The sequence below is a fragment of the Sparus aurata genome, chromosome 18, assembly GCF_900880675.1.
Source record: "Sparus aurata chromosome 18, fSpaAur1.1, whole genome shotgun sequence".
Lineage (NCBI taxonomy): Eukaryota > Metazoa > Chordata > Actinopteri > Spariformes > Sparidae > Sparus > Sparus aurata.
In genome coordinates this window covers 27,445,332-27,466,130 of record NC_044204.1, presented here as the reverse complement: position 1 = coordinate 27,466,130, position 20,799 = coordinate 27,445,332, and the positions used below count along the sequence as shown (strand labels likewise).

General features: G+C 43.7%; 1 protein-coding gene across 1 annotated transcript; it reads right to left on the bottom strand.

The window, feature by feature from the left end:
* Positions 1-1,812: 1,812 nt before the first annotated feature.
* On the bottom strand, positions 1,813-19,680 carry f8 (coagulation factor VIII, procoagulant component). Its single transcript, XM_030396760.1, has 27 exons — positions 19,478-19,680; positions 18,625-18,722; positions 18,331-18,453; positions 16,812-17,024; positions 16,402-16,584; positions 16,088-16,191; positions 15,267-15,387; positions 14,927-15,173; positions 14,641-14,830; positions 14,409-14,496; positions 13,295-13,512; positions 13,022-13,166; positions 12,663-12,872; positions 11,428-12,470; positions 11,202-11,344; positions 10,031-10,196; positions 9,667-9,906; positions 9,250-9,478; positions 8,985-9,167; positions 8,696-8,812; positions 7,369-7,440; positions 7,116-7,201; positions 6,874-7,023; positions 5,863-6,007; positions 5,587-5,735; positions 3,733-3,915; positions 1,813-2,372 (listed from the first exon to the last, which is right to left on the bottom strand). The coding sequence occupies exons 1-27, from the start codon at positions 19,663-19,665 to the stop codon at positions 2,217-2,219; spliced, it is 5,190 nt and encodes a 1,729-aa protein (XP_030252620.1). The 5' UTR covers positions 19,666-19,680; the 3' UTR covers positions 1,813-2,216.
* Positions 19,681-20,799: the final 1,119 nt, after the last annotated feature.

The following is a 20,799-nucleotide window of genomic DNA, read 5'->3' as shown; positions in this document are numbered from 1 at the left end:
TTATTCTTTGCTATCGTCATTGTTTATTGTTATATCGAACTGTCCTTTGGCTGCTGGACGATTTGGAATTTCAGTTTTTCTAGTACTACTACTATTACTAGTAATACTGAAACTGACAATGATTTACAGTATGCAAATGCGATATAAGATCACTAGTTGCTTATAAGCGTGCTGATAAGTAGCACAAGAACAGTCACTCTGCCTTAATAACGCTTCACGAACACAGTTGTTACAGGTGTGAATAGTGTCCGGACAAATGTTCCCCGCTCTGAAGCGAGGCTCATCACTAATCCATTATTATTTTGACATGTTTTAGAAGTGAATAACTTATGAGCAAGAACTCTAAACCTCACTTTCAGACTTAATTGAAGTGGAGCTGGTGTGACTGGTGTTGTGTCGAGGTGTTCGGGGATCTCTTTGGAACTGGTCTCCGTTTATTCTGACGGAACAGCTGAATGATATAAAATTCTGCGTCAAGTCAACTATGATCACAAACTTGAATGCAGGAGACATCATGAACAGTGGGGACCCAAAAATGTGGACGTAAGGGTCTCAAACATTCCACATGTTGACTCTGACAGCCTCACATGCCGGCTTACAACTATTATAAGTGTCATTATAAAACAACAGATCACTGCTGTACATTTAACCTTGTTAGGATGCTGTCGAGGGAAAACGATTGGTAGCTGCCAACTGGTTGCAGGCATTAATAATTAGCGATATGCTTTAACATGCATGCACTGACTTAATGAGTATAATGTTCTCTGTGCTGGATCAAAAGGTCTCCAGCAGGTTTTAATGTCTCCGCATGTTGAGTTTTTCAGGACCAAAGGAGAAACCCGGCAAATTGAGCAAGTCCGAAAGAATGTGAAGTATAAACAACATTTTGCAGTTAATTGTCAAACTCATGTAAAAGCCTCTGAGTCATTGTTGGTTCCTTTAGCTCTCTAACTGTCTCTGCTGTGTCTGACTGAGCTGTACTTGTTGTTGTTGCTCGTTTCACACGGTTAGAACTCAAACCCAGCGGCAGATAATTACACCTGGGCAGCCGGCCACGGCCTCCGCTCACCTCTGTTTAGTTTACTGCAGATCATATGTGTGTGTGTGTGTGTGTGTGTGTGTGTGTGTGTTTGCACAGAGATAAAGTGTGGCAGCCAGGCTACTGCCAATTCTCTGCCAATGCCATGTCCTGCCTGACTGTGTCCTCCAAGCCAAACACTACCACCTCCTCCTCCTCCTCCTCCTCCTCCTCGCCTGGAAACTTCCTCCGCTGATAAAGAGGTGATAAAAGGTCGTTTGGACACTCGAAAGTTGGACGCTGGTGTTTTTTTTTTTTTCATGTTTCGCACACTCGCGTCCAAGATACACAACTTGAGACACACGCATGTTCACACCTTGTTGTTTCCCCCCCCTCCAGTCACTTCATCCTCGTATGAGAACATACTTGTTTTTTTCGGGACAGCATATGAGCACTTGTAACAGAACAATGTTGGAGCGCACTTGCTCATTGTTTTTTTTTTTTCTGCAGGGAGAGGCCTGCTGGAGGTGGATAAGCCAGAATAACAGATCAGGAACGTTGTGGACTGAAGACAGACAGAGCGAAGAAAAGAACAGAGATAATGTGCCAGAGAGAGAGAGAGGGAAGAAAACAAAAGCAGAGAGAGGAAGAGATCAGGACAGGGAGAGTCAAGAAGTGTTTACCAGAATGTCCCTGTTAAGAGTTTTTAATTTTGCCTTCAGATGCAGCAGAAGTGCCGTTTTTTTCGTGTTTGTGTGCACAAGACTTAGAAAAAAGAAATACAAGTACAACCCTTCAGGATTCATCTTTATATAAACTCAACAAAGCAGGAAGAATACATTAACACAAACTTTTCCAACAATATACATCGACCATTCAAACTTTATACATCCATCTGTCTCTGAAATATTTACACATGCTCACATTCAAAAGGTTTGTTCTGTGGGTGGCAGAAAGCTGTGCGGCAGCTACGTTTTTTTTCTACGACGTCGAACGCGCTTCTGTTCCGCGCGAGACGACCAAAATTAACGCTGTCAAAAAAAGATGGGCATGTAAACAAGGTTGTGACCACAGAAGAAGTAGCTTCTCTTATATAAATAGCATAACATGACAAAATAACACTTTTCTTCGATTGGCAGGATGAAACACAGATACATTTTCGCTGCTAAACTGTTGCTACGAGGCGTCGGCGAGTCCGTCAGAGCACCTGCTGCGTGTCGCAGCCGAGGACCTCCAGGCGCAGGGCGATGCCGTTGATCCAACCCAGCGGGTGGATCCGGAGGTAGCGGCCGAACAGAGGGGGGTCAAATACGGTGACCGCCTCTTCATCTGAATCGTTGTTACCGGCGAAGATCTGAGGAAGGGAAGAAAAGGGAAGGGATTTAAATTTGAACTTTGATGTAATAGCTAGAAAAATACTGATAATTGATACCACGGGGAAATTTGGCACAACATTTGGGGCATAACATTTCAGATTTTTAATGAAAAGATAAATATAATATGGCTGGTGAACTGTGTGTTAAGCATCTCCGTTAGTGAACTCCTGGTGGAGGTTGGACTATGTGGGCACTACAGCAGTGCATGTGGCAGCTTGCTGTTGGAGAGGAGAGCGAAAAAAACACAGCTAGTTCTGGAGTAATGATACTTTGGAAAGCGAGTATTGAGACCATTTCAAATATTCAGTATATCAATACATATCAATCTCTTGATACTTTTGTCAACACTGTGCTGGACTCTGTGTTTTTATTTGTTGTTTTTTTGTTATAGCAGCTACAAGTAACTTTTAATCTTATTGATTCTGGCGCCCCCTGTGGACAAGAGTGCAAGACAGATTTTGATCCGGTGTGTGTTTGTTTTTGAAGCAAGTGAAGGAAAGACACAATTTGTTTTCTTATTCTGTACTTCTTTTTCTATTTAAGAGCAGTAATACAAACATTTTGTAGCTGTGAACATATTTATTTTGTTGGTCTTAACATATATACATTTTTTAAGCTTTTTAACTGTTAGGGTTAGGGTCTGTGTTTATAACACTGATGCTCAGTCACTCTGGAGAGTTTTTCGCAGCTGTTGAACTTCTGATGTGGAGACGCAACGGCATTATCGTCAACATCATGTTCCTGCCCTTTACATTAACCCCGGCGCAGATTCAAAGGATGCACCACGTGTTTGGGTATATTTTTATATAAATAACTGTAAATATGTTTTGTAATTTGAGTTGCTTAACTTCAATTTTGTTATGCAACCCTGTGTTGTACGATGACGAGCATTACTGCATGTCAGCCTACAGCCAACACATTCAATTGCTCTGTATTAGTCATTTTATTGAGCTAATGCTAAAGCTAACAACCTTTCCTAGTAATGAGCAAGATGTAGCTCTGTAGCAAGGCCAACATAAAATGTTGCATCAAGACTATCCGGATATAAAAAAGCCAAACTTCTTGCTGAATCATCTAAAAGTTCCTTGTAGCGCGTTTAAGTCCGCTGTGTGTCACTAAAACACAAAGGCACGTGTGATTAACATTCTCTCGGTGAGTTGTCAGCTCCACATTACAGACTGACTCATCCACCTGTGTGACTCTGAGGGAAACTGTGAGAGATCTGAGGACTCCTGCGTTAATGATTCAATGGAGGAGTGAGTGAAATGAGTAAAGAACATGTTAGTCATCGCATGTTTACAGAGCAGCAGGTCTGACGGAGCTCTGCAGTGAGTCTACCTTTTCTCTTTGGGAGTCCGCCTCCAACACACTGCTCCAGGAGTGCTCATCATGGCTGACGGTGACCGAGAACTCCGTCACCATCATCTGGGTGAGCATTGATCGCACTCCCTGGGTCACGACCCCCGTGATGCGCTTCACTTTCCCCAAGTCGACCTGGAGCCACTCGTGAGGGTTGTTGTTCTGGGGTGAAAATGGAAGAGGAGCCATTTTTAGATACATATTTATTTCTTTTTTCCGTTTACTGACCAACCACAGCATCCTATTCACTGTCTCCAAACCAGAACTACGTGATCTTGCATGCAGAAGGACATGATTATGAAAAATAATTACCGGAAAATACAAAACTCACAAGTGTAGCGGATTAAATCGATTGACGGGAATGTTATGAAACGGGCGGAAATCGATCCCAGCTTCTGAATGAAACAGTAGAAGCCAAAGCAGAGGGAAAGCAAAACAAACCAGATGTTGCGATGGGCCTGAAGGGAACGCCAAACCACTTCCTCTCCCACATCGGATGACGAGGAAAACTTATAAACTCGGAAAGTGTTCCTTGGCAGTTCATCGGTTTTTTCCACTGACATAATGTGGCTGCACGGCACAAAACCAGATGAGCTGCTGATGAGGGGGTTTATTTTATATTTCGATTCCGCCTTGGCTACAGGAAAAAGGTCCCAACAAACATAAAAATGACCACTTTTCTACGAAGTAAATCGAGGTTATCCTATTTTCCTCTGTACCCTGGAACACTCGCAGGAAGGTTTTCCTGTTTAAACGAATATTGAGAACAATAAGAATAACCCCAAACGCTGGCTGCAGCTACTGTTCGAGGACACGCGCTTCTGAGGAAACATGAAAAAACTATTTCTTTTGTTTTCTGAGGCCGTCTGTTTGGGCCATCGGAGCTCTTTTAAGACACTCGCCCAGATAACAGTTGGCCCCAGAGCAGTTGACCTCCTGTCCCCGGATCACAAGTGCAACTCTTTCGGGCGCGTGACCTTTCGTAACGGCTCGACAGTGTGACAGAAGCGCAGATCACACCTCTGCAGTTCAGCGCTGCAAGAGTGTGAAAACGATAAGCTGAGGAGAGGAGAAGAGTGGGAGGATGAGGAGGAGGGGGAGGAGGAGGAGGGGGAGGAGGAGGAGGGGGAGCCAGAGATCAACATGTTTGTCTCACAAATCAAAAACACACGTTTTTTTCTTCTATCTTTTGCTATTCGTCCATCAAGTCAGTTTTGGAGTAGATACACGCGTCCCTCTGCTCGGTGTGGTTCGTTACAAAGAAAATAGTCCCTACAGGAAACTGCTCGCAACAAGCTCTGCGGATTATCTTGAGCAACGGGGGTCATGACTTCTGGAAAGAGACATTTCTTGAGTAATGACGACGTATTTATCTATTTATTTTCGAGTAGCAAAAGCTAGTGAGTGCCGTCTTCTCCCATCACTGCATGCACTGATGTCGACGTGCACTCCAAGGTGCACCGGTGCATTTTGACATCAGTGTTGGGCGTGGTTACAGGTGCAGCAGAGGACATTTGGACGCTACCTGTCGTGAATGCTACATGTGGTGGTGAAACAGTCTGAAAAAAATGTTTAACCAGTGAGGTCGGTTCGCTGTGTCCCACTTGACAACGTGAAGGAACTTACGTATGTGACGTTGAGCGTGTTGTGAAGCGGTCGCGGTTTGGTCGGGTTTAGGAAAAGATTTTGGTTTTGGTACCAGCAAACCAGTAAACGATACAAAAGGCTGCTGGCTGTAGCTCCATATCTAACTGAAAACATATATGAGCTGTGTAACATGCTTGATCTGTGTGTGTGTGTGTATGTGTGTGGTATTTGTGTAATTGTGCTCACCTTTGGCCTCCAGGCGTTGACCCTGCCTTCCTGATGGAGGCGGGCGAGGGCGGGTTTCCAGCTACTCAACAGAGATGAATAAAACGAGGAGGCGGTCAAGCTTTTGTCTGGAATCGTTCCCCTCTGGAGCCCGAGAGGGAGCGAGCAGCCTGGTTGCACACACACACACACACACACACACACACACACACACACACCACTGTCACTCCCAGCACTGTGGGTACAGTCACATCTACTCTGCGATAACTTCTGCCGCTGCAGGTAAAAAAAACTCACTGTTGACGTCGCAGCCCAGCAGCTCCAGTCGCAGAGCGGGCCTCTGCTTGAAGTACTGCGGCTGGATCCTGACGTAGCGAGCCACAAACGGCGGAGTGAACGCGTTGCTCTTCACCTTGGAGCTGTCCATATTGCCGCGAAACATCTAAAGCAGAAGCCAGACAAACACTTCGGCTCAGGGATCGTGATGGTAGTATGCTGAAATTTTCCGCATGTTTGTCCCGCCGGTTTGAATTCTGACATCCTAAACGCACGACCAAGAACTGCTTCCAAATTGTACTTGTAACCCTAACCCTACAAATTTTTTTTAAGGAAGGTGAGTAAGTGTCTTTCAAGAGGGCCATTTGATGGTTTTCTGAATGAAAACAAGCTAGCTGGAGGGGTTAGAGGTTAATTTGTCAGGTAATTAAAAGTCACGCAATCAACTCCAATCAATCGGATGAACAGCAGGACTACCACCAGCGGAGCCCGTTGGTAAGTCAAACTCTTGTTTACAATTGTAATGTTTACAACAGCGAAAAACATCTTTTCCATCGAGAACAGCCTTCAGTGTCGTTCTTAAATCCTCTTTCAATGTAATCTACCCTTTCGGTGCAACATTCTACGCGAATCTCCGTTGTTGTTTTTGAACAAGCAGTTGCGTCTCTACGACTTCGCTGCAGAAGCTCCTTGTAGGTTGCTGATCAGTTAAGCTGCTATGTTTTTCGGCAACAAGTGCATTACTTGAAGATGAAACCTGGCAAGACGGATGTGTACTATTACTTGATCACGTGACCTTGCAAAGGAAAATGTAACGTAACTCCATATCCCTCAAAACTCCCTAAAATTAGACAGGAAACGGATTGTTGTGGCTGCTTTTCACCTGTGAAATATTCAAGTTATTTCATAAATACACTTTACATATTCTGAGAAAGGTATCTGCTAATCTGTGAATTAAATGCTCCATGTCCTGCGATATCAAGGAACTCCTGAAACCTGAATGGATGAATGAATCCACACTGGACCACGTACTTTGTTGGTTGTGTTTCCTTTGTAGGTGCGCCAGGTATCCTGGTCCAGGCTGTAGGAGACGGTGAAGAATGTGATGTAGTTGTCCCTCAGCTTCACCCTGACTCCCTGCGTCTGGATGCCATGCAGCAGGGTGGGCTTCAGAAGGTCCACCTAATACCAGACATGAGCATCAAGTCCATACAGATGATGCATGAGGGCGCACTGGAACCTACATACGTAATGTAACAGTGTGTATATCTCACCTGTATCCATGAGTCACTGTCTCTGCCTATCCAGGCGTTGATATAACCGGACTGATCGAGCCTCGCCAGCCGCGGCTGCCAGTAATCTGCACACACATGTAAAAACGGTTATAATCCAACTCGGTGTGGGTCATTTTGAGGCTTTCAGATTTCACAAAACTGCCTCGTGGCCACAAGACTGGAATATTTTCATCTTTTGGTCCACTGATAAACACTTATCAAGGGTCTTACTGGTGCGTTTACACTTCCTTACCGACGTAATCTGAGGCCGTGATCTGGGAATCCTCAATCCTTCCTGATTTCATCCCCAGTGGCGACACACAATCTGCAGGTCAGAACGAGAAAACTCCAGCTCAATAACACATTTTAAACTTCCAGGTGTACATAATGATCACGTCAAAAATACCCCAAATCCACTTCTGTGCACTTGATACACCTGGAGAGTAAAGGACTGTATAACTACTGTTTTGAGATTTCTGTAAATGGTGATCTGAGTGACTCTACATGTATTGGCCCTGCAATATGGGAAACTCAAACTAACCAAAAAGCCCCAGAAATGACACAACATGAAAATACTTGGAAAATGTGGGGAAAGCCTCTGAAATATGATCTGATGACGAAGCTTCAGAACGCATTGACGTTCACTACAACTGTAAATGATCAGCTTCCTGTTGTTGCAAAATTGTGTTCATTTGTCACTTTCACTTGAACGTCAAAACATAAAGTCCTGAATTGATATGAACAGAAAAGTATTTCTATTCTCTGTGGGTCTTGACTCTTGGCATATCTACGCCTACAGTTAGAAATCATGTAAACAATTGTTTGTTTACATACTCATGTTTAGTGTTTAACATCAGCATCTTAGCATGTTAGCGCGCTAACATTACCATGTTTTAATTGTTGTGTTTCACATGTTCTGCTAGTCTTTGTAGTCCAGCAAAACTATTCTTACAGCTGATCTTTTTACATCAGTGTGACTTGGCCAGTAAAGTTCCTTAAAGGCAGAAATATGTAGGAATTGGTCATATGTCAAATTCATACTCAAAACAAATAGGGGGCAGCCTATTGCTGGGGTAGCTGCTGCTAAATGTAGCCACCCATAGCTAGTTAGCACAGTTAGCCGTGCAGCTAGAGGTTCAGACTTGGAGCTCGGGGACCAGGGGAGTGTTAGTGATTTCCTTGCTGGGACAGGGGCTTTGGACCAGGACACGCCGGGGCTAGCTTCTTAGCATGCTAATAATTATGTTTATTTACAATCTGATGATGATCTTTTTACGTATTACCCCTTTAAGCAATCAACATGTTTTAACACATTATTTTAATATGCTAAAGTTTAGCATGACAGCTTGCTATGTCAGCATGCTAATCTCCGAATACATCCGAGGTTACAGTTGTTCTGTTCTAGAGTTTTCCTATTTTGATGGAAAAATGTAAATTTTGACATTCCCAGAGCAACTGACATGGCTAAAAATTCAACCAAATGTTGATCTACTGTTACTGTTCTGAATCTCTATTAATTCTATATGTTATTATATTATAAACATCTATTTCTTACAGATATGCGGCAAAGTGGCACCTACTTGGATTGTAGACGAGCAGTTTGGCCCTCATGCCAGCCAGCTGGTAGTCTCCTATAGTGCACTCCACCAGCCACGTGCCAACTGTGGGGGGTCTCATCTCCACTGTGCCAAACACTCCTGGATGACAGACAGCAATAATAGTCAAGAATACAGTTTCAATAGTGAAAGTCGGCTAATTACTTCGTACAGCGATAAGAAACTAAAATAAATCTTGTATAAATTCACCCAGAAAAGTCATCTTTGGTATATAGATCTGAAACACGATGAATACGTGTGTGTGTGTGTTTACCAGGGAAGAGGCTGTAGACCCCCATACGATGTGTCTCTTTAGTGTGAACGGTGAAAGGCAGACCATGGAAGAGTACAGCATGGTACTCTTCGTCATTCCCTACATTCAGCAGGTGCCATCTGACTCGCTGGTGCTGGGCGACCATCAGACCGGGAAGCGTCTCCGCCACGTAACCATTTATTGCTGAGGAAAAAAACGTAGGTGTTATTTAGAAGCTGATTACAGCACGTTGATTAAAAATGACACCAAGAATTATTGTCTCCACCTGCAAACTTATTGCTGATGTGGTACCAGGGGTCCTCAGTGTTGGCCTGACAGGGTGGAGCACAGTACCGCGCCAGGTTCTCCTCCATGTACCAGCTTTTAGTCTCATCGAAGGTGTGGAAGAGGAGGGAGAACTCCTGGACGTCCGGCTGCGTGTACTGTCGAGTCAGCAGTGTGCCAGGCTTACAGATCACCAGTGGACCGATCAGACCTGAGTGAAGGTCTCTCTCCTGGAAAACAGTAAAGAAATATTATTACTGGATAGAATGTTATATACATTTTGGAACTTTTCTCATTAACTTACAAACAATATAAGCTAAATTAAAACTAACACTGAAGGACAAGGAAGAAAAAAACCGAAAGATAACACAGGTTCATTAATGTTAGCACAAACACACACATCAATATCAATACAGACCTTGTCAACAGTGGAGTAGTAAGCCCAAGTCTTGCAGTCAAATTCACTGTCGGTTGGTCCTTGTTTCTTGGTTATCTTCCAGTTATACGTCCGTGTCTCTCCGGGAGCCAAAGGCTCTCCTGGTACCCCAAGCGGTGCAGAGGGGCGGGTGGTTTGGGCCATGCCGGCCCCCTGGGTGCGGTCATACACTCCCTGAAGGTGAAAAGAGTAAGGCCTGGACGCCTTGTTCTTAAAGATCACCTTGATTAAGACAGAGAGGGGACAAATGGGTCACCGAGCACCGATAAAATATCAGACAGCTTCAAACAGAGAGTCACCTCATCAAGTTTATTATTTCCTTTTGCTTAGTTACAGGATTACTCACAGTGAGGAGATTATTAATCTCCGTTCTGATGAAAGGTCCCATAATCCCCAGGTGTTCCTGGAGCTCTCCTCTGTCTACAGGATCTCTGAAGTCTTCGTCCTTGTAGGCTCGAAACACCACCTTCTTATAGGCCGGCAGGAACTTCCTCATCCCGCGACGCACCTCCCTGAAGAGAGGAGTGGAGTCAGTACTGCTGCCTTAGACGCCGACTGAAGAGGGTATTAAAATGCATTTTTCTGTTGTACTTGTGAAGCACTTCTTTGACCATTGATTGACATTTTTTCAATCAAAAAGTCTTTCCAGCTGTACATCATGTTGATTTTGAGCAAATCCTGGTTGACAAAATACATTAAGACATCGTTACAAAGGGCATAATCACCCAAAGCACCCGAAAGCAGCCAATGTGTCATTACAGCACAGTGTGCAACGTGGGTGGGGACAATGAAAAACCAAAACAATTTCGGAAGTCTGGTTGGAGTAAAAGATTAAAGTCTTGAAAGCTGCCAAAACACTGCACAATGGTTTGCTGCCCCGACAGACTGGCTCCATTGAAATGAATCAGAGGGATTCATTTTCTTCATGCAGGACTGAATTCACTCTGAACGTGACCGATCAAAGGGTGTGCCTTCATTAGCTTTATCATGCTAACACGCCAAAGTTAGGTATTTTTCAAAGTTCGCCCAAAGTTAGAAATGTTACATCCTAGCATTAACTAACTTGGAGTACATTTTGTCAAAAAATACAATCTTTCCACTAACAATGAGATGAGACGATTGGTTAAACTGTCTGTATGTGGAGCTGGCACAAAAACACTACATTTAATTTTCACGTGTGTTTCTTTACGAGTTAAATAAACATGATAAATCACATTATTATTGAGCTTTAGGGGTGCTGGGAGGCAGAGGTTTTAGCGACAGATGGCAGTTTTTGCCTGCTTCCAGTCTATACACGAGGCTAAGCTAAGCTAAACTAAGCTAAGCTAATCATCCCTAGACTGTTGCCCCACAGGCCTGCTTAACAAACACCTATCAGAATTGTTAAAATTTTCATCTCTCTTGGCAAGAAGACGAGACAACGAATAAGTATTTTTCTCCCAACCTATTAAACAATTAGTTTACTTCTAAGACCTGCACAGAAACCTTGATGAAGTGTTACTATCATCATTTCCTGCCTGGGATTGAGGAGCTGATGTGGTTTTCTGATGCCGTAGTCCCAGGTGACCTCCTCTGCAGCGATGTAGTAGTGTCGAAACCGGACCTCTCCGGAGCGCAGGTCCATGTAGTCCGTGCCGAGTGTACCCGATGTGCTGTTTACCTATGAAAAAATTTCGTGTTTACTGTGGGTTAAATTATATGCACCTAAAATTAAATGCACAAAACAAACAAGGATAATAGTACCTCGTCACTGTCACTGTAGTCATCATAATCAAGGGACAGACCAATCCCTGCGCTCCTTCTGTTATCAGCGGTGTGGTTGACTCTCTGGTCTGGCGGATCCACTTCAAGCCGCTCAGGTTTGGACTGAATGTGGTTCTGATCCATCTCCTCCGATGTAGTTTGTCCGGAGGTAGAAGCCTTATTTGTCGCTGGGTTGCTGTTTAGTAAGATCTCATTGCTCACTTCAAGCTCTCCTTTGGTCTCATTGTTTACGCCTGACATTTCACTCCCCTCCTCAGATTTGACCTCTCCGAAAGTGTTGGTCTTTTTTTCTACATCCTGATCTCTAATCTCTCTCCCTATTCCTTCATTATTTACACTTGATAGTCCACTAATTTCCTCAGATGTTACCTCGGCATCGCTGTCGGCCCTGTTTTGTACAGCCTTTTCTTCGATCTCTATTTCAGTTCCTCCATCATTTACATTTGATATTTCGCTAACTTCCTCTGATTTGACCTCTTTAGCAGTGTCCGTCCTTTTTTCTACATCCTGTTCTCCAATCTCTATCACCGTCCCCCCATCTTCCGAGGCTCCAGAACTGATCTCTACGTCTGTCCCATTGCCCTCTGCCTGTCTTCTCTGTCTCACACCTCCCTGTCCTCCAGCTTCAGTCCCATTCTGAGAATCCATCCAATCTCCATCTTTCAGTAGCTCCTCCAAAACGTCCTCTGGGATTCCTCCCTCCAACCCGTCTCCAATGTCCTTGCATCTTGACTGTTCTTCAGCCGGGGTCCTCTCTGTGTTATCATCAGTGACGTTTTGGCCGGATATGTTGCCGGTGTTGTTGCCAACGAGAGGTCTCTTGCACTCTCGAACCGACGCTGTGCGATTCTGAGGTCTTCTTCCCCTCGGTACTAACTTATCTATATATTGAGAAAGGTCCTCATCCATCTCATCGCGATCGACCAGCGGGAGGTCTCCATTGTCGCAAGGAAGTACGGTGTAAATGATGCTCATCCCCCGGCTCTTCAGGCTGCCATCGAAGGCACTGATCTCCCACTCACCTGAGAGAAGACGTAGCAAACAATTAATCTGACGGAACTGGAATCTAGCCATGCAAACCTATCCATAGTAGATTAGTCTAGCTGAAGATGCCAGATGCCAGACTACTTCCAAGATAGATCCAATCAAACTCTGTTCACAGCGCATTATAATACCAGGTGTAAAAAGGTGAAAAAATTCAAATTCAGTCTCACCTATCACCTCGGATTCCATGGAGATGGTCATGCCGGTCATGGGGAACAGGGTGAGGACGGACTGGTAGAGGCCTTGATACTGAAAGAGGTTTCCCGTGAAGTAAACGGAGAGGAAGTCGCTCTGGGTGCCCACGTTCGCCACGTGCCAGAAGGTGACGTCGGTTTTGCATATCACGAACTGTCGCCCGCTGAACATGTGGCCGTTCACACCTGGAGGTCAAGGAAGGATTTACTGCTTTTAAAAGTGATGATCTGATGGCTGGTTTGATGGCAACAATCAAGTGATGATATGAAAACAACGCGACAAAGCATGAACATATGATCAACTCTGTCCATGTCCACGGTTTAGGTGAACTTACTGTAAATGACATTGGAGCTGTAGAATTCAGGGTCTGTGGTGTTCGGGGAGGCTTTGCTGGATTTCTCTAAGTTGTCGTCGATGTACCAACTGATGTTCTCATCAAACACGGCAAATATCAAGGGCCACTCTTTATCTGGGCCGACCTGGAATAAAGCGACAGTTATATCAATGCAGGTGAGAGACGACTAGGAAAGGATCTTTAAAAACGATTCCTCTCAGGCCCGTAAAACTCATTCCTGGGTATTCATTACTATGTAAACGTGCTTCTCACCAGGCGTCCTCTGGTGTCGATGGCCTCATTCTTGCAGATGAGAAGGGCGCCGACCAGCCCGGAGGCCAAGTCTTTCTCCAGGGAGACGGTGCTCTGGTACAGCTGGGTCAGACACTGGGGGTCTCTGTCCAAGGGCCCATCTTCTGGTGTTAGTTTCCAAACGTAGGTGAATGTCCTGTTGGGGGGCACGCCCATGGAGCGCAAGTCCTTCTCTGCAGCTGTTTCATTAGATGAGAATAGGTGAAATTTTGATATTTGGAATTTGGGGAATTGCCTACACTGCCTCCCGAGTCTACTGGATGTGCTGCTCCTAGGGGTGTAACAATACATGTATTTGTATTGAACCGTTTCGGTACAGGACGTTCGGTTCGGCACAGGGCTGTGCATGGGTGAGTTCCCCGAACGGAAGTTGCGTGTGTTTATTTTCCGACCTGCAGCTACACGTGCAGCCCGTTTACGTCATGGCTAACGCTAGCAAGAAAACAGAGCTTGAAGACCTCCTGCTTGGGAACACTCTGGCTACAGACGAGCGCTACAGAGCACACAGTGACAGTGTAGGTGACTGTGACGATGCCTGTCCCAAAAAACGCGACTGTTAATAAATCGTCCAAAAGTGCATATTGTCGTCCTTATATCTTCGTAATGAAAGCCTGTACTCACAAATAACTCATGGGTGGAGTCATTGCGGACAAGTTAATCTTTCCGGCAAAAAATATGAAGGCTGAGTAAAACTGAACAGGGCTACATGCTGGAACTGTTAGTGCTGCACTTTACTTGTGTACTGTACCAAAAATGAACCAAACCGTGACCTCAAAACCGAGGTACGTGTCAAACCGTGATTTGTGTGTATCGTTACACCCCTAGCTGCTCCATTTGTCAGTATCCATATAATACGCTGAGCATTAACAAGCCTTAAAATAGGGGGAAAGTATTTGAAGGGCAAAATCCTCCAGTGGTTCTCTAGAGACTCTGCTGGATACGCTACTCTTTAGAGGTCTAAATCCCTGACCAGTTTAAAGACTCCCCTGAAAATCCCTCCCTTATTGGGCCTGTTAATGTTAAAAGGCAAATTAGAACGACAATAATCTCATGTGATGGTTTCTTGTAAGCTCACCATTGGTGGATCTGTGCAGCGGAAAGATCCTGGTAAGGCCAGTGGGGTAGATATTGAAAGGGCGACTGGCCAGGTTCCTCAAAGTGATCTGGAGAACACGATTCAAACCAAATGGGAGATCAGTGAGAAGCCGTGCAAAGAGCCACATGAGTTTAATTCTTCTGTTTTATGTTTGACAATTTCTGCTGTTTTAGCTATTATTGGATTTTCTGTCCTCAAACGTTTGACTCACGTGGATCTCATCGTTGATTTTCCCTTTCAGAAGCGGACCCAGCAGTTCTTCCTCGGGGTTCTCCTTCTGGGAGCGAGGGTTCTCCTTCCTCTGAGTGAAAGACGCGTCCGTGTATTCCACATACTGCACCTTCTTATACCTGTAGCCCAGGTGATGGGGAGCTGCAGGCAAATACGCCGACTGCAGCTCACTGATGCATCAAAGAGAAAAGACACAATCAGCTCAAACAATTCGGCGCCAAACTCTCTGTCGTTCCCTCTTCCTGCTCTTTCTTCACCTCTCCTACCTGTCAGTGGGTTTGAGTTTATGAGCGTAGTCCCATGTGACCTCTTCGACGGCGATGAAGTGCTCCCAGGTGTTATCCCGCTGTCCTCTACTGGCTCTGGCTTGAAACTTTGGATTCGTAGGCTGGAAGCTTACGGTGTTGAACAAAGAATCGTCAAGGTAGTCGTCACTGTCCTCCTCGTCTTTGACGTTACGCATGTCGATGGGATCGGGGCATTTCTCCACGACAAACAAGGCGTTCATACCATCTGGTCAGTGCACAATGCTCTCAGATTAATCATTAAAACAGTGAAGTTAATTAGAGCGACATGTTGTACGAGGTCTAGGGTCTTTTTTCTTACCGTGGCGGTGAGCGTATATCTGACAGCTGATGAGGAAGCGGCCGACACTAACAGGCTTCATTTCTGCAGTGATGAACGTCATTGGCGTCACTTCCATGGTGACTTTACGATGTGTCAGCACCTGAAAAGTACAAAACCAATTCATTAGATTTTTAATAAAGAGAGAAATACGGTTGTAAAAGAATATTCTGCCTTTGCATAATCATAGCATTTTGGAAAAACACTCGTCGTAGAGGGAAACAATTGTAATTGTATTTGTAACAATTGTGATTTGTGAAATGTTTCGAAACAAGTGTTATCTCGAGCTAGCTGTTTCCCCTCACGTCCAGTCTTAATGCTAGGCTAGGCTAATCACCTCCTGGCTGCAGCTCTTTGTTTCATCTAAGACTGGTAACAATCTTGTCAACAAGCTTTTTGCAAAGAAAAAACACTTTCAAAAATTTTAAACTATTCCGTCAAATGAGCTACAGACCCTTTCGACAAGCTTTTCAAAGCCAAAGCACAGGTAAAGTACGTAACAAATACAGTTTAATGCTCTTAGAACTCATGTATACGCCTGGAACTCAACTGAAGTTATTATCAGTGTTAGCAAAGTAAATCCTGGAAATAAAATTAATCTTGAAGTAGCATCTGTTCATCTTTTATTTGAAAGAAAATCTGATTAGACAAGTGAGACGATAAGCGTAGTCCTTTTATTTCATTTTTGTGAATTTTTAACATTGATTAGCCAATGAAAGTTAGCCATTCGTGAGTTTAATCTTTTTTTAATCTTCAAATGTGTTTACTATGACAGTCTGTTATGTAAAAGAAACTCAAAATACCTCCAGAGAGTGAGCCTGGAACTGAATGGAGTGGATTTCTGGAGCTGTGCCAACCCCGATCATATGCCAAAACACACGATTACGACCCTGACACATTTTCAAACCTACACACACACACACACACACACACACACACACACACACACACACACACACACAGTCAGAGAGAGAGGTGAAGAAAATGAGGACAAATTCCTGTGAGGACCACATACAGAGCGGCACCTGATACACAGAGCACCGTGTTAGCAACACTTAACATTACAACACGACTTCGTGGAACAAATTCTCCGTCCACCGGCGCTCTGGTTCATTACCGGGTAACGTGGAGTTGACATATCCATTGATGGTGTGGTATTCCTTCCTGTTGTTGCTCCTCCTGAACTTCTCCCGGCTCCGTCTCTCTCCGACCTCTCCGTACCAGCTCTTGGTCTCATCGAACACCGCGAACAGCAGGACGAACGCTTGATTTCTCCTCTGGCCGTCGTTCATGAAAGCACCTGGGAGAAAAAAAAAACAAATAACAGACACACATTCATGAGGCAAGATGTGAGAATGTGCTGATTGTAGACCATTTCCACATGGCGGCCATTTTCCTCAGACTTCCCGCTCAGGCTCAATCTTGAACTCTTCAATCTTAAGCACACGTGTGTCGGTGAAGATGAACACTCTGTCTATGTAAGACAATAACAAAGCAAAGCTCCTCTCTGCCCTCCCACACACTGACTTGATTTGCAGATGAGCAGGGCACCGATGAGTCCCGAGTTCACATCTCGGACTGTGTCCACCTGGGACGAGTAGGAGTAGGTGAGGCACTCGGGGTCGCTGGCCGTGGGGCCGTCTTTGGGGCTGATGTCCCACACGTACTCATAATATCCCCCAGGAAAGACGGCGTCATCCTCCTTCTCCTGGCCCGCTGTGGAGTCATCGTACCCGGCTCCTGGAAACAAGAGACATCATGAGTTTTGATTCAGCAGCGGAGGTGAGTCGAAGCAGGAAAACTGGCGTCACGAGAATGAATGCAAGTTAGTCTGATCTACCTTTGGGAGAGGTGTGATCATTGTAACTCCCAGTTTCCTTACTCAAATGTAAAGTCAAAGGACGGAGCGTGTTGTAAACTGTACAGACTGCAAAACCCCTGAGGCACTGTGAGCTGTGATTTCAGGCTTCCTACATTCTTTAGCATCAAGTTAAAGGACTTTTCAAGGTCTCTGGAGTCCCCAATTCACTCAAATTCAAGGACCTAACATGGAATCGTCCGAGACACAGATCGAGGATGATCATGTGCGTTGGGAGTGTTTAAAATGGTCTGTGGCGAGCGTGAAAACACATCCAAAGGAAGCACTGGCTCCTTATAATGTTCAGTAATGACCTATATCAGACGTGCACCCCCGACAGGCTTCAACCTTTCTCTTCTTCACCCTTTATCCTACACATATACGTGATTGGATCTGCTTCACGACGGCTCATTCCTGGACGTGACAGGTGCAGCTCTTCAGATTAAGATGAACTCCTTTAAAGGAACTCACCCCGCAGGCAGGAAGACTCGAGCCTTCTTTACAGGAACCGACTGCTTTTGGGGATCTACAGCAGCATTAGGACGTCTGCCAAGGCCTTCTGTGAAGGGCATTAACCTCCAAAAGCTTCTCGGATCAGGGATATTCAATTATTTGTTGTTCGTTTGCTTTGTCATTCAAATGCAAGGAAGGTGAGAGATTTCAGCCGTGTCAGATCTGTGTAGGTGCTTTATTCTGAGAACCCGCGCCGACCGTTTGGCTTTGACACGCTGCACAGAATCTGCACACGCGAGATAGTGATAACCGCCACGCGCTGTCATTTCTAAGGAACAAGGAGGCGCCTTTTCTTTTTTTTTTCCTGGTGATTCTGATGCAACTTACACTTGTTTCTAAGAGTCATTATTACCAAATTGTTCTGGTCATGTTCACATTTATGTCCTTGCATCATTACCTCTCCACGAATGGCTTCTCTTTCACTGTGAAATGATGTCAGATTCAGCGAGAAAAAAAAAAGCTTGTGAGTAAGAAGATCAGATTGGAAGTTCTCCTTAATGCCGTTGCTAGCAGGATTTTAACGATCGACTCATCTACGGTGTTCTAAAAATGTGACTTCACAGGGATTATGAGTCGAAACGATTGAGTCAAGACGTGAACAAGAAGAACAGGACGCCGCTGACTCAAGATTAGCGTGTGACGGAGCAGATGAGGGAAGGTGAAACAGTTCAGTACCTTCAGACTGTTTCCAGTAGGTGATGCCCACAGGACTGATGCTGTAGGGCTGAGAGGCCAGGTTTTTGAAGTGGACCACCACCCTGTCACCGGCCTGGGCCACGATCACCGGGCCCTGAATACCTGCGATAATGTGGCAGCGGTTACATTCGATTAATTATTGTTTACCAGTCACGCAAACACATATTTTTTCCACAACAATTCTACACTCTCACATCACAACATTTTTGACATAATGACACAAATCCTTTATTTTTAATCGAAGGAGACAAAAATCCAAAAGTGGAGACCTACCTGTCCACGTTGGCCTCGGCTTGGGGACGGTGTACGTGGAATCTGTGTACTCCCTGTAAATCGCCTTGATGTATTTTTGGGGAATATCTTTAAGTTTTCTGCGAAAAAACAAAATAAACATGCAAAAAAAAAAGGACCCAAAAGTCAGACTTGAGTAAAAGTAAAGATATCATGTAAAAAATATTTGGTAATATTTGGTAAAAGTGAAGGTCTTAAAGAATGTGATATCCAATGTACTTAAAAGTATCAAAGTAAAAGTAATCAGATGTTCAATCTTTGATAGTTTGATTTGCCAATAAAATATATAAATTAAAAAATGCACCACTTTGGTTAAGTTATTAAATAAATACAGCTGAGTAAAAAGTACATTATTTGCCCACAACATATAATGGAGGGGAGGTTTAACGTAGCAGAAAAATGGAAGTACAAGTACCTCAAAATTGTAATTAAGCACAGTACTCGAGTAAATGTACTTAGTTACATTCCTTCACTGAACTCAACTAAACGATTTTACTCTGACTTTTCACATTCAACTTTAATATAAACTGCCTAAAGTTACCAAATACATATAAAGATATATAATTTCTAGGTCACTGACAAGACTTTTTTTATTGTACTTAAATTCATATTATAATGATATAATTTGTCTTCACTTCAAATCTGTATATTTGTCATGATTTGAGCCACTTTTTTAATAAATTCCTCCACTAACATGAACAAGTTTGGAAAGATAAGAAGCCTCCCTGTGCTTTCCTCTACTTATTGACAGTTTTTTTTATGTGATAAAAGTGTGAACTTCTAGTGAGGTCACACATCAGAGGGGGAGGCTCTGATTAAACACAGATATATTCACCTTTGGTCGGACCCTGCCGGCTCACCATCGTCCAGGTACAGATAGTCCCAGCCGATCTCCACAGCGGCTATATAATACTCTCTGACCGCAGGAGCGGCGACGGCGGCGGCGGGTCCGGGCTGCGCCTCTCCGCCGCGGAAGCAGAGCAGCAGCAGCGGCAGCAGGAGCGGCAGAAAGGTCGCTGTCATCTCACCTGTCAGCTCCCCCGTGTCCCGGTCAGACTGTGGAACGGCTCTGCTGCTGCTCCGGCGGGCTGAGGTATTTAAAGGGAGGAGGGGTGGAGGAAGTCCCAGGGAGGCTGAGGCTGGACTCTGGATGTGTGTGCGTGGTGTGTGTGTGTCTCTGTGTGTGTAATGGCCTCATAAACGTTACTTAGTGTTTACGACAGTTTCATAGTCTAAATCCATTAAGTACACATTTTGGGTTGCCAGGTTGTAAAAAACTCACTTTTTTTTTCTGGTCCAACCATCAGACACAGTTTTTAAAAGGGTAACTTTTTCTCACTTGGCTTCCCTTGTGGGCAGTGATAGAATGTAATTAAGTAAATTTACCCAAGTACTGTAATTAGTTGTACTTTACTTGAGTATTATATTTTTTCATTCAATTTTGTGCTGTTTTTTTATTTCACTTCACTACAGTTTGGAGACAAATAAAGATATCTGAAAGTGAAGATATAAATCTTATACACTGTATATATATATATATATATATATATATATATATATATATATATATATATATATATATATATATATATATAGTAGTTACAGCGTATTACAGGGCAAATATATATATTTCCATGTATATTTGTAGGTATATAAATATAAATACAAAGTTGTCACATACTTTAGTGAAATACTTGTATGTTGTAAGTGTTATCTTTATTTTTTTTAAGTGTGATATTTTATATTCTCGAAGGAGCAGCTGTAACGTATGCAGTTTCCCCTAACAGGGATCAATAAAGTCTCCCTGATTCTGATATTTTTTTTACTCCACTACATTTGTTTGTTCATTTTAATTACAAGTTACTTTGCAGATTGTTGCTGCATCATGGCCAGAGTTGCACATTTTGTCAATTATTTCATCTGTAATCAGATAAAACAACAACAACAACAAGAACAATAATTTCATAAATTAGAAAAAAGTTTATGGACGGATCCAATAAGAGGCCGACCCATAATATACAGTACATGCATATACATGTATTTATAATTGTACTTTTACTTTTACTAGTTTAACTATTTTTGATCCATTATTGCCAGAAAATGACTTTTGATACTTAAGTACATTTAATATCAGCATCTTTAAGCTTTTTACTGAAG

Bases quoted from the DNA above. Each gene is read 5' to 3' on its own strand.
- f8 (XM_030396760.1), bottom strand. From the start codon at position 19,665: ATGACAGCGACCTTTCTGCCGCTCCTGCTGCCGCTGCTGCTGCTCTGC. The intron at 11,345-11,427 runs GTACTATTATCC...ATTTTTTCATAG, and splicing joins ACTACAGTGACAGTGACGAG to GTAAACAGCACATCGGGTAC. The intron at 7,202-7,368 runs GTAAGGAAGTGT...ATGTGTGTGCAG, and splicing joins CACGGCCTCAGATTACGTCG to ATTACTGGCAGCCGCGGCTG.